This window comes from Trachinotus anak, unplaced genomic scaffold (genome assembly GCF_046630095.1).
Source record: "Trachinotus anak isolate AG129_WGS33_773 ecotype Australia unplaced genomic scaffold, CSIRO_AGI_Tana_v1 ptg000001l, whole genome shotgun sequence".
Taxonomy (NCBI): domain Eukaryota; kingdom Metazoa; phylum Chordata; class Actinopteri; order Carangiformes; family Carangidae; genus Trachinotus; species Trachinotus anak.
In genome coordinates this window covers 18,178,402-18,196,141 of record NW_027273852.1, presented here as the reverse complement: position 1 = coordinate 18,196,141, position 17,740 = coordinate 18,178,402, and the positions used below count along the sequence as shown (strand labels likewise).

General features: G+C 39.8%; 1 protein-coding gene across 1 annotated transcript; it reads left to right on the top strand.

The window, feature by feature from the left end:
- Positions 1 to 222: 222 nt before the first annotated feature.
- LOC139623580 (zona pellucida-like domain-containing protein 1) lies at positions 223 to 9,442 on the top strand. Its single transcript, XM_071481903.1, has one exon. The coding sequence runs from the start codon at positions 6,582 to 6,584 to the stop codon at positions 7,743 to 7,745; it is 1,164 nt and encodes a 387-aa protein (XP_071338004.1). The 5' UTR covers positions 223 to 6,581; the 3' UTR covers positions 7,746 to 9,442.
- Positions 9,443 to 17,740: the final 8,298 nt, after the last annotated feature.

The window sequence follows — 17,740 nt, the reverse complement described above, 5'->3', positions numbered from 1 at the left end:
CCACACATGAAAGGGCAACAGTCACAGTGTGTGTGTGTGTGTGTGTGTGTGTGTGTGTGTGTGTGTGTGTGTGTGTGTGTGTGTGTGTGTGTGTGTGTGTGTGTGTACGTAAGACATGAAAGAGAAAGGCAGCAACAGGCTTCACTAAGAAATATTCAGTGCCTCGTAAATCAGTGCTACACTGATGCATGACTTTAACAGAACAATTTGTGTGTGTTGAGAGTGAGTGTGTGGGAAAGTGTGATACATAGATGCCTACTTCTAAGCTGTTGTTGATTACATGTATGTGTATCAGCTTATACATGTGTGTCATGTATGAGAAAAGCCAAATTAACTCTTGGTTCATTGTGTCACTTTTCTGTGCATGTGTTTGTTTAGTGTCTAATAAAGTGTGTTTAGCCCAAAGACATTCACATGCTGCTACTCTCATTTCAAACATGTGGGTACAGGTCGCCATGTTCTGACTGATCTGTTATTGTAGGAATAAGACATGTCTTGTATGATGGTCCCAAAGATACATGTATCTAGGCCATGCACTAGACAATAAAGGTGAATGTTATGTTATCTTATATATCAGCAAACTATATAGCTGTTAGGTGAAAAACAAACATTCAGGAACAAACTATTTTGTAGCAGCTTAGTGTAATGTCACTATTTCTGCTTGTTCTCCAGAGTTAAATTAGATGCTGTGTAAAGAGTCTCACACCTGCACTTCTGACTGGTTTTCTCCACTTGTTTTGCATTAAACTAATAACAAGTTATTTTGCCAATAAAAACATACTGACTTATATTGTAAATGTCCTGAAATTGACTTAACATGCGTTTACATCCTTACAGTTGATGTAATACTCAGTAAACACAATATGGTGTCAGTTTGCCTTTAAAATCAGAGTATGAAATTATCCTCATTACAGAAAAAAACATGGCATTTGAAATCACACTGATAATGGAACACTATTTTAAAATCTTTCAAAGTTTGAGTTATGTTATTTCAACTTAACCCTTTTTACACAGACTTACTTTTTAACCTTCAGTTTTCATCATATAATCTTTACCACTCAAACTTAAGAGAGAAAAGTTCCTCGAATACAGTATGTACTGAACTGACAAGTACACTAGAGTGGACAAGGACTGATTGCAAGAATCAAGACTATTGGATTTATAAATATGCATTCTTAAGGATCTGATTCCAGAGGACCTAGCAGGAAACACAAAGAGTGTCATCCAGCAACGGATGGCACAGAGAATAATGACTGATGGCGCACAACATCACATATCTCACAAACATCAGCTTGTCCTTTGTGGATTTGAAATTCATTGTCTTGTAATGGTCCTGGCTTCTTGCTGTAATTCTGCTTAGCACCCCGTTACATTCAAACCTCTGTGAAAAGAGTTTGGTTGATCAGTGAAAGGAGTTCTGGTTACAGCACAGAGGTCAGTGAAGTCTCAAATTACCACCAAGGAAAGTTGACTGTATTGTCACTGCTGTCTTGACCTCGTTCAGTTTATGGTGCATCCATAGAAAATAAAAGCTCTATGTCAGTGCTCAGGATGCTGTGGTCTCAATTACTGTACTTACAGCACAACTGGAGGAACACAGGCACACCCACTAATGTGGAAAAAAACTTGGATTTGACTATAGGATGTATTAATGCTACATAGTCTATATCTCAGTGTGTGGTCACGCAGCTTTTTCTCTGCGGGGAAATCCTCAGTGAACCCATCAATAAACTCAGCATGTAAACAGATTTGGGACATGACCACTCATTTTGTTTTATTCTCTTAGGGTATTTTTGCACATAACTGTGTTTTCCAGTGTGTTGTGCTGTTAAACATGCAACATGTTGTAACTTGGAGCTTCAACACATTTCATATGTGACATTTAATTTCCTTAGCGTAACAATTGGGTGTTGGGTTGACTTCTATGGCGGCTCGCATTACAAGGTGATATATTATCTTGTGTGAACCAGGTCAGTGGCTATAATGGCAGCAGCCAGCTGGCAGAGGAGGAAACGGCCGAAAAAAAGAGTCAAACAGCAAGCTTTCAATCAGCACAGGGGATATACATGGGGAAAAGAGGTGTGGTGAATTTGTTTGTTTGTTTGTGCTGTACACTGAACCTCTACTTTTTTTATAACTGTAAACATGTATGTTGTAGTTCCTATATCCTGGAATGTTAGATTCCCACATGTTGAATTCTCTGTTCTACTGTTGGGAAATGTCGGAGTGTTCACCTGAACTGCAGACTTGTGCTGTGTCTCAACTTGAACACTTCCATACTTACACTTGATAGGATGGCAATGTGCGGTTCACTAAAAGTACCTGGCTAATACACTTAATGATGACTGATGATGATTCACCCACAATCCACACCGTTCACCACCAACGTTCACCATTTTGGCTAGGTAGCGAAAGGGAGGGACCACTAATGTACTTTCAAACTTGTGGCCTAATGTCCATGTTAAACGAGACACATGGGAAAGTAAAATGGAAATTTTTAAGTCATTTGTGCAAAACAGCTTGTGGAAATTTGGAGGGTGACAACTGCGGTCAAATGTGATCATCATTTCCAGTAAGTGCACAACAGCAGCGATTGATTTTCAGATGACACCACCCTGTCGAAATTCATGCACTACGACAGTGTGTAGACACTACACCACATGTCAGTGAACTAACAGCACTGGACTCTTGTCAAACTTCTGCCACAGGAGTTAAGATTTAAAATGTGAATTGCACTTCATGTAGGGTGTCAAAGTCTCAAGTTCTGATCTTGTAACAATAACAAATTATTACAACACACCAGGGAGGCCTAAGCTTGATGTAATGAACAACAATGCACTGCATTTAGCACAATGGTGAACAACACAGTCAGAAGCACAAATTATGCTGCTGTTGCATGTCCTGGAAACGTCTGAGATTTAAACACTAGAACTGGTTAAAAAAGTGACCAGTGACAAGTAAACCATCTACCTGCTTTATAAGGTATGTACTGAACAGGAGTAATCAGTGGTGGGTAATGGTTGGCTAATAGTATATATTTTTTTTTATAAACACTTATCTGAAAAAAGCAGAGTCACAAATCAGTTAAAAATACATTGTCAGCTGTATTTATTTCAGATTTGGGGGACAAACGCATCATGGGAGATATATAAAGTGGCTGTAACTGCTTGAGACCTGACTTATATCCTGTAACAGACAACTATTCAAAACAGTAGAAGCTCTGGTCAGAGTAACAAATTAACACTCAGCTTGTGCTCTCTGTATGGTCTTGCTGATAGAACATCACATCACATCACTTCCTCTGTCTCAGAACCTATCGTCACCTCTCTACTGCTAGCTGCTAGACAAAATAACCCATAAGGCCCAATCATAACAGAGAGCCATTTGGTCATGACCTGCGCAATAAAAGAGCGACAGAGGGTTGTATTTCTCCTCCAAACAGAATTCCCACCTCGTTTTTCTCCTTTCTCCACGTTTCCGCCTCTGCGTCTTCTCAACGCCGCAGACCCTCCGGCTGATTTGGAGCCTCCGACCATTAATCACACGGCTGGAGAGCTTTAACGGCGCAGCCGGAGCGGAGGTGAGCAAGCAAGAGAGCAGGTGACCCTCCCTCACCATCCTTGTGACCCCATCATCCCCCAAACACCATCTCCGTACCCCAGTAAAATCACAGCAGGACTTTGACATCGTCTGTTTGTCGTCCTTCGTCTCACTTCCTGCCTCATGTCATCACCACAGACAAGAGACGTCATTAATAAGGGTCAACAAGGGAAACAGGTTTCACTCTATACTCAGTGAGAATGGTGCAAATGTGCAAATATACTTATTTCTTAATTTGGTCGTGTAATTGACTATAAATTTCCATCAGTGTTTGTTTTGTGATTTCTGTTTTTTATTTATGTATCTTATTTTTTATCTTTTCCCCCTTTTCCTGTGTAATTTGTCTGCCTTTTTGTTTATGTTCCAATAATTAAAATGTCTTAATTTGCTTTATAAAATTCATAATTATGCTCCATTTAAGACAGCAGACACACAAAACCAGACTGTTTAACAATAACAGGACAAACACATCCACCATGTGTTATAACAGTCTTTAGCACATTATCTATTGTATATGAAGCCTCAGCTCAGATGGTATCAAACTCTCATGCACATACAGTATCCTTGTTATCTAAGTAGGTTTGTGGCATCCTGTCAGTGTCTTCTACTGTACTTACATAAAGGAAGATGGTGTCCTATTATAGTGAGAACATTAAAAAACTGGGTCACAATGAAGAATTCCCTCATGGACAAATGCAGCAAATGGTGAGTGACATGTATAGTGCTCTCTGGGTGTTTGTATAAACCTCAACTTATCAACTAGATCTTTTCTACCCATTACGACCACGTCACTGAAGTCTGAAAGTGTTTTTAAACTTGCACACATTTGACTTTCAGTATATTCTTCACATGACAAATTTCAGTTATTGCAAGGGATAGGAAGTTAGCTCTTAACATTTGGGTGTTGGAAGTGCAGCCCAATGTTGCATCAACACTTGTACAGCATGTCAGGAAATTATTTTAAATTTTAAAATGTGAAGTAATGAAACCTGTCATTACTCAGTGAGCAATCATTATGCCCCAAAAATATATCTCAGTGGGTTACGACAAAGTAGATTTGTATTATGTACTGAAATGAGATTATCATGCAATATAAAGTGTTTACACCTCTCATGTGATGTATGCTGGAAATGGCCACAATGGGAACATAATTTGGAAAAATTTTGATTGAAAAAAATGAAATGGGTCAAGATACAGCTTGATGTAGTATATTGTATTGCTGTATGTATTTTTAGCTTGGCTGGTCCAGTGGGAACCTGAGTGTGTTGATGTTTTGCTCCCTTCATTATGTTCAGTAGCTCAACACAAAACCCTTTAATTGGCAGTACAAGTTGCAACGTTGTGAGTAATGTTTACACTGATTTGATAAAGTTAAATTATTTGAAAGTGAATTGTTAAAATGTTTTGAAAAGTGTCTTGTGGAGTTTTCGGTTAATTAGTGTTTGTTAAGAGACAGGCTGTTCCTTGAGAATCTGGACAAAACAGTGTAATGGGAGTGACCTTTAATGTCTTTGTGGTAATTAAAGGTAATGTATTAGCTTTAGTTCTTATAGTTTACTCTGTTCTGGTTTGTTTCAGCAAGTTTCATTCGACTGTTTCATTGAGTGTTACAGGTTGTTTTGTAGTTCACAGCAGGGCTATTGAAGCCCTGCCTGCTTTCTGTCAAGATTCAGTCAGAACTAGCATCTTTGTCACCACTGACACTACTTAGATTCAGTTACCTTTTATAATACACTGCTGGATCACCTTGTCTTTTCATCACTAGCCTCTGACTATATGCCAGCAACAATAGGTGACCAATATATTCTATTCAACAACATAATAGCCTGGTGCGCCTCCCATATGTGAAACTAATATGAAGCCAAAATCTTCCCTACCTCTCTCCTCTGCACAGTGGATATGAGTTCAACTCTATGCAATAAATGAATGTTTTCATTTTCTTTCAACTGTCCATAATATTCAACCAGGATTATGGTATTTTTAACCACAGACACCCCAGTGGAAACCAAAATAATGGTTAAAAAGTACTGTATAAATACAAAATAGAGAGACAACAAACAACCAAAGCCAGTGAATCTATTAGGAGCTGCATTATTAGCTATTATCGCTCATCACTAGGTCTGGGTGTCTATGATTTGTGAGCAATTCAGGTCAAAGACTGAATTTCTTTTGTCAGATTGTTTTGTTCAAATAAAACACTCTATAACATTGAGATTGTGAGTTTCATTTGGAGAAGAACAGCAAAAATAAAAATATCAGAGAAAAAGCTGAAAATGAACACAGTTATGTGTTGTGGCTCATTTCCTGTCCTTTTTTATGTCTTGCAATCCCCTCATCATGACCTCTTTGATGCTGTCGTTAAAGTAACCACTCCAAAGCATAGGTACATAATACCAAATGATGTTTGGTTTAACTACAAAATTCTCCTTCATTTATATGTTGTTAATGATTATTATTATTAATGCCAGGTTAAATAATGAGCTCAGTGGCCAAATGATCCAGTAGGTCCTTGTCTGCTCTTCTGGACCCCAACTAGGTCATTACTGAAGCTGCTGGGACTATAGAATAGGATAGAAGAACCTTCAAGTGTTTCTCAGGAATCCATCTCATACGTGTTATGTTCACTTTCTTCATGAAGGTTTAGTAATAGGGGACATGGAAATCTATATTTTAAAGCATACTCAAACAAAGGAACAAGGCCATTGTCTGTATCTTAAGACAACTAGATGTGTCAGGTTTCAGTTGTTGCCCTTAGGATATGGTCCAGACTTGAGCTTCCCTACTTAATACAATGCAGTTGTTCACAAATAGCAAGCTGCTTGACCTTATTTTGGACCAATCCCAGAGGACACACTTACCTATAAAGACCCCTGAACACATCCCCAAAACTTCAAACAAACTGAGAAGATCTACCAGCCTTCAGCAGCAGAATCAAGATTTTCGAAGAGAGATTAACAAATTCACAGCAAAGCTGAAGAATAATGATGAAGATTATTTTACTTTTACTCTCCTTGATAGTCAGAAGTAGTCAGCTAACGCTGAGTGAGTGTGGAACAGATGCAAGACGGCCACAGGTCAATGACATCGCAGTGCAGTGTGGTACTTCATCCATTGGTCTGGCGATTGAAATCTGCCCAGTCATCTACACCGGCTACAATGAGACTCTACTGATCCTGAACCATATGCTAGACCCAGTCTGTAGAGCAACTCTTGATGAATCTGTGACTCCACCTGTTGCTCGCTTTAACTTCCCCCTAAATATGACCCATGCCTGTGGAAGTGTATTCAGGACCACCAGTGCTGCTGGGACAGGTATATTCTCCGACTTCTCCAACATCCAGACGGTCAACATCAGCGGCATTGTTCGGTCCTTTGATCCTACATCCGGCACCATCACTTACAATGCTGAGCTGAAGTACTACTACTCCTGTGCCTATCCCTTAGAATACCTGATCAACAACACCCAGATCGATGTGTCGGCTTCCTCCATTGCAGTCAAGGACAACAATGGGAGTTTCATCAGCACCTTGAGCATGGAGCTGTTCAGTGATGCTAACTACACCCGACCAATGGTCATTCCACAGCTGGGGATTGAACTGAGGACCAGTGTGTACGTCGAGGTCAAGGCCACCAATTTAACAGGCCAGTACCACGTCTTGCTTGACCGCTGCTACGCCTCCATCTCCCCATTGCCTTCTAACTCCAGCTTCTTCAACCTGTTTGTCCCTTGCTCCAAGGATCAGTTCACTGCCATGATTGAGAATGGAGACAGCCAGAGTGCCCGCTTCCACTTCCCAGCCTTCCGCTTCATTGAGCAGCAGAATGAGACCGTGTCCACCTACTATCTCCACTGTATCACCCGTCTGTGTGAGCGGAGCAGCTGCAGCACTTTCAAGCAGTGCAACAGCAGGAGGAAGCGGAACACCCTGGACACATCTGTAGAGGGTATAACCAAAACCTACACCATCACCTCTCCAGAGATCGTCACCAAGGCTGAGAGCACTGACTCCAAAGAGAAGCCCCTTGTTGCTGAAAAAGAAGACGACTCCGCTGTTGGGCTGGGTGTGGCTGTTGGCATTCTTGCCTTTGCTTGCCTTATTGCCCTTTGTGTCGCAGCTGTGTTTTACAAAAGGCTCAGGAACTAAGGAGGCATCCATGAGCTGAAATGCATAATATTGGCCTCTGGCCTATTGGCCAAACACTTTGTGAGGTGTACTGTACCTGATTCCTGTTTATATTTTTCTGGTGGAGGACTGGGCTGAGCTCATCAATACATCTGTTGGGAGATATTTGTATGTATGTCAGTTATTGTAGGCCTAACTGGGTATCAGTCCTGGAAGGATAGTTGGGAGAGTGGCACATCTTTAGAGGATTCATTAGATTTAGCTAGTGTTAGAAATGTCTTATTTCCCAAATGAACAAGGAAAAGCTATAAGTGTTAATGCATGTATGTACTTTATAAGCTTTGAAAAAAAAATTAAGAAAAAAATGGTAACTGGAGGGGAAAATATCAAAAAAACACCACAGAAATCCCTGTCTTTATATGTGGAATGTTTTGAAAGTGAAGTCAGAGTACCTTTCAAAGTATTACGTCTAATTTATTGAATTCCTCTACTTGCTTTTGAGCAAATAAAGCCATTAAACTGAAAATGCTACATTGCCTGATTCCAGAACCTGTTTGTCAGTGATTTACTCAAGTCAACTAAAGCTTCTAAATTAATCCCTCAAGTCCACAAAGCACCTTAGGCCCACCACTTTTGTATTTCACTGCCAGTAAGTACACTCAAATAATTTAATGACGAAAAAATACTGAAGAGTGGAAAGAGTTTGATGTCCTATAATGTACCATTTCAAGAAGGTGCCTGTAAAACTGTTTTCATTGTTTGTTAACCATCATTGAATTGTCTTAATCATCTACTGTTCAAAACAAAGTAGTAAAAATAAAAATAATGGTAAAAAATAAACTGATCAAAGTCAGTGTTCTTCATGTATGTATTACATGTGTATTACTGTCAAGGGTCAAGAGATGTCACACATCCTACGGTTTAAAAGATAAAGAAAAACAAAACAAAAATTAAAAAAAACATGGCTACCCAAACATTCATACTGAGAAGTTTATTGATTGCTAAATATAAACTGTTGCCATATTATAAGTCAAGTCCTTTCAAATAGTCAATAAGAATGCCTGAAGAGTTTTACTGTGATAAAACCACTCATTCATCCACCTATTTATCCATACACTTATGGCCATTTTCATGGGAAATGTCTCAGTTTGTATCAGAACATGAGAACATGAAATTTATATATTTAAACAATACATTTATATGTTAAAAATCCCTTATAAGTAGCATGTGTATATGAAAGGCGTTTCTCCTCGTATGTCAAACTCTTGAAATTTTCCCCTCCTCCCATGTGAAAGTCTCCAGAGTTTTCCTGGCTGGCCTCAGTCCCCTTAAGACCAGTGTATATGTCAGAGGAGGAAGCTGTCTGACTACGTGGACACATAGGGCAGTATATCTCTGACCCCACCGGGCCACAACTGCCCTGTCTCACTGTGATCTGCTCCGGGGGTAAAGGTTGATGTATGTAAAGAAGATGCTGAGCCCTTTCATGAGGGTTATACGACCAGACCTGAGATGAAAAGTTATCACTAATAACTCTTTCTGCTTGTTTGAGTTTTTCTGCAATGCTTTGTAGACAGGTAGTTTCCTGCTTCAGGAAATTGTGAAAAGTATACTAATACTGATGACAGTGGTTTTCCTTTAAATCAGTAACTAACAATACACAAGTAACACAATAACATTTCTGTGTGCCAGTTCGCAGACATTCACAAGGAGTTCAAAGTAGCTCAGACATCTGCTTTTACTGCAAAAAACAAAAAACAAACAAAAAAAAATTATCTAATAGTAATAAATCAGATGCAGGAAATGTATTATAAGCACCCATATAAATCCTGAAGAGGATAATGGGAATTTTATAAGTAAGTTTGCTTTGAAAAGTTACACTACTCTTACAGCTGCTGCATGATAGACTAAAAAATGGACGTTGAATCCAGGTCTGAAAAGTAAAGCCAATGCAGAAGTGCCTTAAATCTGCATTCTTCAAAACGACCAGCAGGATGTGACCCCACTGGTTACCAAAGGAAGTCTGATTGTATAGAATCTATGCGAAAATAAGTCTACTTCTCACTTGATTTATTGTCTTAATAAACATTTTCCAAATGAGTTTATGGTCTCAATTTCTAGTTTCAAGACTTCCTAAAGACAGCATGATGTAATTTTTGATTCATTTTGTAAAGTATGGTCCCATTTAGAGTAAAATCCATGATAAAGCAGGGCATGTCTTAGGTTGTGGGTACCATTTGATTGACAGACCTGGCAACATGCCAAATAATCAGGACCATAGACTGTATGCGCCGCACACATACAGTAACTGTTGGACTTGAAATGCAAGACAGTATTTTTGTGGTCTTAAACAATATTTTTTCAAAACAAATCATCAAAATAAAAGACCCAAGGATAAAACGGCTCTGTTCCTCCCATTACTTCCTTTCCCTGCTCCATTATTCTCTGCCCAGCTCTTTACCTACATCCTCGTCATGTTGTCTCAGCTAATACAGGGTATGGGCACTTTCTAGCCTGTCAGACACCTTCCAGCAGTTAACACTAGCCTGAAGCCTCAGTGCAAGAGGTGTTATAGCCCAGAAGCATTTTCACGTCTTGGTTAACAGCCATGAGGTCCAACCCGTGACTTTGACCTTTTAGATGGGCCATGCTAAAAGCACTGTTGTTTGCTTTGTCTTTACTTTTATTACTATTTCTCACGTTGTTGTGTCTCACACTTCAAGGCCAACAGAGAGTGTACCTTCCTCTAGCTATGCAACGCTGAAATAAAAAACATCACTTTGATGCATGATCGTTTTCAAACACACACTAGTCCTTGCCAGATGATTTTCATGCTGTACTGAAGTGAGCGAAGAATAATAACTCCCTGCAAGGTAAGAAGTGAATCTAAATGTATATGATATGCTTTGGAAGCAGTCAGGAATAAAGTACAATTAATGAGAATTTCAGTTATTAGGCTAAAATATGCAAACCTGCTGTTAAAGTGCATTCCCATCAGTGATCTTTGATCTGCCTAGAGTTGCAAATTCCATCCATCTGATTCTCAAGGCAGGTTAAAGAAATACTACAATAAGCATTTGAAAATACCGTATAACTCAGGTCTGAAAAGAATAATTCATCCTATGCCTCACACTTTAAAAGAGTTGTAAGTGGCAGGCTACTCAATACTGTACTGCAGGAAAAGATATACAGGATAAAGTGTGATGGAAAAACCAGAGTTTCAGAAGAAACATTTGGCATTATTGAACATCTCTTACTGTAAGCCTACCCACACATATGGGTTACTTTCACACACACCACATGGAGCACGTTATGCACGGGTTTCATACTAAACCCTGAACCTGATCAGATCATTACTTGCTGTAGAGACAGGCGAATCTGGAACTGAACCGTTTCCCAGAGTCATGCAGGGTTTGATCTATGGCAGTTTAGCATCCAGTGAGGTTTGGCGAGGAAATGATAAGAGCTAAAAAGGAGAACAAGAGGAGGAAAGAAAGGGATGGAGAGAGAGGCAGTAGGAAGGAGGCCCATTTTTTGATTGCTCTCCTGTGTATAAGCATTAAATATTCTATGAGATTTATTCTCTAAGGCTTTTTTTTCAGGGGAGTTTAGTGCTGGGAAGTCTATTTGTCTGCCTGACTGTCCCTGACTCCAGCTGGCATGTGCGTGTACAGTATGTATGCAGCAGATTGAATTTCATTTATGCACAGATTTGAGCTGTAGTCCAGTCTAAGAGGCAGAGCTACAGAAAGTCTCATTGGCTAAGTTCAACCTCAAAGAACCAGGGAGTTTTCTGGGCAAAGTTAGCCTGAAGCGTATTGAAAAGGAAGAGAGCAAATTGTAGAGTGTAGAGCTCGATCTTTAAAAAAAGTAACCTACCCATACTGAGGTATCTAGGTTTGCCAGTTAACCTTGCCTACTTTCCAGTTTCAAATATAACGGCTGTTGGCTTTCTAGCCGGCTCACCATGCAAGTGTACAGTAATGTGATTACATTTTTCAATCAAGAACAAGGGGTTACAATTTGAAATTCAGTTATTACATTACAGTCATTTTGGGGAGGTTTTCTGTCTTTCAATGAATTTGATGGGAGTATAAACATGAGTTTTGTGGACAGATTGAATTAGGAATCGACTGATATGTATTTTTCAGGGCCGATACAACACACCTCTCTGTATAATGTAATACAGCTCCACAAACTACATCCTTCAAAATGATCAGATGGTTGAATCAACAACTGTCTAAAACAATATTATTACAAACTGAATGTTATAACCTTCATGATGGGGGATTTATTACATGACTGTTATATTAGACTATGTCAGTTTTAGCTAGGTGTTCCTACTAAATTGCCAATAGAGTATATATTAGTCATTATCATTACCATCATCAGTTGTACTAACAGGCAGCAAAGTGCCTGACTGGAATTAATTGGTTGCTTTCGGTCCTCATCTGGGAACTGATGCACCTTGTAGCCTAAATATGTTATTTAAAAATAATAATTTCATGACATGTTATTATTACTACCATATAAGATGTTTTACCGCTCCACTTCCCTCTTTTAAAGTGTAACTACTCAGAGTACATTTTAACTGACTGACTTTGTACTTTTATCTGTGCACATTTTACACAAGTAATTTTACTTATACTTGAGTAAAATGTATTTTCAGTAACAGCAGTGATCTGCCGTTCACATGCTGCAGTCAGTATAGTGTCCCATTTCCAGTTGCTGGAGTTTGTTTCTGGTAGCGTTCATTGCTGCTCTATCTTAACCAAGTTAACACTGCTGTTTTCTTCATCACAGTGACTATTCACTGCACATTTAAACTGAAGCTAGTTCTGTTTCAGCTCTCACAGCTGTCTGCTCCTTTTGACTTTCACTGATTCAGCAGTTGTTTCATGCTATTCAGATCAGCCAGTTTTTGTAACTTCAGTGTAGAGGATTGTGATGTTTATTACATCTTGTGATGTTTAACAACAGTATAAAAATCTAAGTGCAAAGGGGTATAGGCTTCAGTCATTTTCACTTGGCGTTACTAATAACATTAACAATGGCTGTTCTATTCAAGTGTCCCAGTAAGTCAGGACAACGTGACACTGAACCAGCATGCACAATACCTGGACTCTGAACAAGAAGCAACCAAGTGTTATTCAGCAATCTTTAATTTCACTTTTTACACCTCACCGTTTTCTACTGTGACATGTCAAAATAACTTCCAAAAAAGAGCTATATGTCTTAGTGTAACTCCACTGGGCCTAATTTACACTTTGTGTCTTCATAGCTGGTTAATTAGCTACCTGTATCAGCAGGGTTCAGTTCAGAACCAGAGGTTGTGTAAACAGTGCAGTTTTACTGTGAGGAAAGGTCTTCTGGGATGCTACAGTACATGTGGTCATTTGGAGCTAGCTAGAGAGTGAGTACAACTCCACTGTGTTGGCAGGAACGACAATATTTTGTATTTTAAGTGTGTAGCAGAGGAAGTCTGGATGTGGCCGTTTTGGAGTGGTTGGAAAGCAAGATGGATTTTTTGGTATTTATTTGAATTTTTTCAGGAGTAGATATTTTGTCAGTGATCTGTTGATTGTAAAATTCATTGAAAACGTATATGCACCATTGTTAAGTTTAAGACCACAATCACTATGATTAATTGTGCCTACATGTAAATTAATGCATGTACAACTGATAGTTCAGAGGAAATTTGAGAGATGATAAACAGCATGAGAAATAAAATGCCATAATAAAAGCCAATAATGAAACCAGACACCACCTGGCTTTCCTAAAATTTCAGCACAGACACTTCATATCAGTGTTATGTTTCCTGAGATTGTCTAATGGCTTCACTGTGCTGATATGACAACAGCAAGCGGCCTTGAGCAGCAGTAGTGAGCTGATCACTGAGCATGCTAAACATATTACGTGAGTTTATGACTAAGCAGCAGGAGGCAGTCAGGCTGGAAGGGAGAGGAAACAGGAGGAGGAAGACCTGCTGTCCATAAACACAGGAGAGTGGATGTGTTAGAGTGTGTGTGTCTGTGTGGGAAAAACACCTTGTCAGATGCAGTTTTGTCAACTTAACTGTTAAACTTTTATATTTCCATCCTACATTTCACTGGTTCTTTCGGGCATTTGTAGATTGATTTATGCAATAAGAGCCAATTCTCATATATAATATGAAGAAGCAAAGGAAGAAGAGGAAAAGCATGCATGTCTGTTCTTCTACTGTGTCATATTCTGTTTATTTGTGTTACATTAAGCTGATTTTCTTCTGCATGTTGAACTCTGCTTTTTCATTATTAACCTTCCTCATTGGGTTAAGGTTTAGAAGGTGCATAATTTCAGCTCCATAAATCTGGTCTTTCTGCAGAGAGAGATGAAACTGCCTCCTATAGAGCTGGCATGGGCAGACAGAGGGAGTCTCATACATCATATCAGCACCACATGGACTCCTGCAGTTCAAGTTAGAGATGGACAACCTTGCAACTCTCCAAATATACTGCTTGTCCCTCGGGCTTTCAGTCCAAGGAAGTGTACTATACTGAGTCAAATGTTGAGGAACAGTATTGTCAAATGTGCAATTAAACTGGGCTGTCTAAGAAATATACAGTGGGTACGGAAAGTATTCAGACCCCTTTAAATTTTTCACTCTTTGTTTCATTGCAGCCATTTGCTAAAATCAAAAAAGTTCATTTTATTTCTCATTAATGTACACTCAGCACCCCATCTTGACAGAAAATCCTCTCCAGTTTCGTCAGGTTGGATGGTGAATGTTGGTGGACAGCCATTTTCAGGTCTCTCCAGAGATGCTCAATTGGGTTTAGGTCAGGGCTCTGGCTGGGCCAGTCAAGAATGGTCACAGAGTTGTTCCGAAGCCACTCCTTTGTTATTTTAGCTGTGTGCTTAGGGTCATTGTCTTGTTGGAAGGTGAACCTTCGGCCCAGTCTGAGGTCCTGAGCACTCTGGAAGAGGTTTTCTTCTAGGATATCTCTGTACTTGGCCGCATTCATCTTTCCTTCAATTGCAACCAGTCGTCCTGTCCCTGCAGCTGAAAAACACCCCCATAGCATGATGCTGCCACCACCACGTTTCACTGTTGGGATTATATTGGGCAGGTGATGAGCAGTGCCTGGTTTTCTCCACACATACCGCTTAGAATTAATGCAAAAAAGTTCAATCTTCGTCTCATCAGACCAGAGAATCCTTCATGTGTTTTTTGGCAAACTCTATGCGGGCTTTCATATGTCTTGCACTGAGGAGAGGCTTCCGTCGGGCCACTCTGCCATAAAGCCCTGACTGGTGGAGGGCTGCAGTGATAGTTGACTTTGTGGAACTTTCTCCCATCTGCCCACTGCATCTCTGGAGCTCAGCCACAGTGATCTTTGGGTTCTTCTTTACCTCTCTCACCAAGGCTCTTCTCCACCTCTCTCACCAAGGCTCTTCTCCCACGATTGCTCAGTTTGGCTGGACGGCCAGGTCTAGGAAGAGTTCTGGTCGTCCCAAACTTCTTCCATTTAAGGATTATGGAGGCCACTGTGCTCTTAGGAACCTTGAGTGCTGCAGAAATTCTTTTGTAACCTTGGCCAGATCTGTGCCTTGCCACAATTCTGTCTCTGAGCTCCTTGGGCAGTTCCTTCGACCTCATGATTCTCATTTGCTCTGACATGCACTGTGAGCTGTAAGGTCTTATAGACAGGTGTGTGCCTTTCCTAATCAAGTCCAATCAGTTTAATTAAACACAGCTGGACTCCAATGAAGGAGTAGAACCATCTCAAGGAGGATCAGAAGAAATGGACAGCATGTGAGTTAAATATGAGTGTCACAGCAAAGGGTCTGAATACTTATGACCATGTGATATTTTAGTTTTTCTTTTTTAATAAATTTGCAAAAATTTCTACATTTCATTTTTTTTCTGTCAAGATGGGGTGCTGAGTGTACATTGATGAGAAATAAAATGAACTTTTTTGATTTTAGCAAATGGCTGCAATGAAACAAAGAGTGAAAAATTTAAAGGGGTCTGAATACTTTCCGTACCCACTGTATTTGTTCATCTTCCTCAGAGTCAGTTGAGAAGAACAAAATCAGGTTTGTCTCCATATATCCAGAGCTGACATAGTGACACAAACACACACACACACACACACACACACACACACACACACACACACCTAGAAGGTTGCTCGACACTGAGCATTGTTCATGGTAGGAGCAATATTTTCAGTGTGATGTGTATTAATGCATATTTTTAATACAATATTGGTTGCATGTGACAATTTTTATTTGAGATTTATATGCTTTTGTTATTATTATTATCTGTAAATGGAAATGCTGATCTGTCTCTCCACCACTTTGGACTGACTAAACAAAAACTCAAATAGCTCAACAACAATTAGCAGGATTCCCATAAAATCTTGTAGAAACATTCATGGTCCCCAGAGGATGGCACCTTGTGACTGTGGTGATACCTGTGGTGATACCTGTGGTGCCACCAACGGGTTTTGATGTATCCTGTGATATATCTTGACAACTATCAGATGGATTTTCATGAAATCATGTACAGACATTCATGGTTCTAGACATGTATCCTAGTGAAACTGGCGATCCCCCAACTTTAACGCCAGTGCTGCTATAAAGGTCACATTTGTGGAGTGAAATATTTCAACAAGTACAGGATGGATGAAATTTAATGTCTTTGGTGATCCTCTAACATTCCCATCAGCCTCAGATGTACTTTGTGTTTAGAGCTAATTAGCCAATATTAACATGCTAACACGAAACTAACTGACCAAAAACAGCCTCAAACAGTGGCTACAGCTGCAGACTTTTAATTTACCGAATAAGCCTCAGTCTGGAATAAAATAAGTTGAACTGATAGCATTGAATATATACAAAGTTATGTATGTATATGTAGGACACATACTATAATAATAGGAGTATATAAAAAGCAACAGACGCAACAAGTACCAAACCCACATGGCACTGATTGAGCCAAGTGGTCTCAGACTCTGTCATGATGCCAAGTCATCAAGTGTCTCAGTTAAAGTGAGGACTCCACAGACGTGACCTTCCAAACCGGAGCGAGATTTACGGTTCAGTTAACATCTTAGATCTGAGTTCATGTGTTTTGGGTTTCAATCTAAAAGAGGTTTTTATTATTTTGATCCTTAAAGGAAATGGGAAAGATTTCAACAGTGAATGCTGCTGACTCCAAACCCGATCATGCACCAAACAGAGAGTGTTGAAGGGAATCAGGCCCCCAATCTGAAATTTCACCCCAGGGTCCAGCAGGGGCCCTGTGTGTGTATGTGTATGTGTATGTGGGCTTGTTTTTCCATCCCTGCAGGGGCTGACAACCTGAATACAGACTAATTGTGTCACCATGGATACAAATATTGAGGTCTCCATGGAGAGAGACTTGGTTTTAGTGTAAGGGTTAATCAGGTTTAGGTCAGGGTTGGGGTTATGAATTAATTTGTGATGGTTAATGTTTGGGTAAGGGACTAGGGAATGCGTTATGTCAGTGAGCATCCCCAAGGGGATACTGGAACAAGTGTGTGTGTGTGTGTGTGTGTGTGTGTGTGTGTGTGTGTGTCTTGAAGAACAGCAGAACAGAGGGTCACTTCACTTTTGAACAGCCGTGTAAATGTGTTCAAAGATGTTTGAGACACAGATTAATTAGCTGCTTGTCTGTTACTTGTCCTTGTTCGCCAACTCTCTCCAAGTTGTGACTGAGTAAAAGTTGGAAGTCAGCTTCAGCATATCCTTTATGTATCCCCTACTGCACTGTGAAGCAGATTACCAGTGCAGTGTCAGAACTAAGGCCTGACTCGTGTCTGCACAGCTCAACTGTGCAACCCAAAACATGTGTAAATGGAAATTTCTTGAAATGCCCCAGACACAATAAGTCTGGGACATTTCCCAGAGAATTTATGAATAAATACTCAAAGATTTCTGTTAAATAGACTACCCTGTCTATCCGGTCTTACTTTGCAGTAGTACCTCCCTCTGCCACATGGATCTTG

Coding starts and splice junctions, on each gene's coding strand:
- LOC139623580 (XM_071481903.1), top strand. CDS start 6,582: ATGATGAAGATTATTTTACTTTTACTCTCCTTGATAGTCAGAAGTAGT.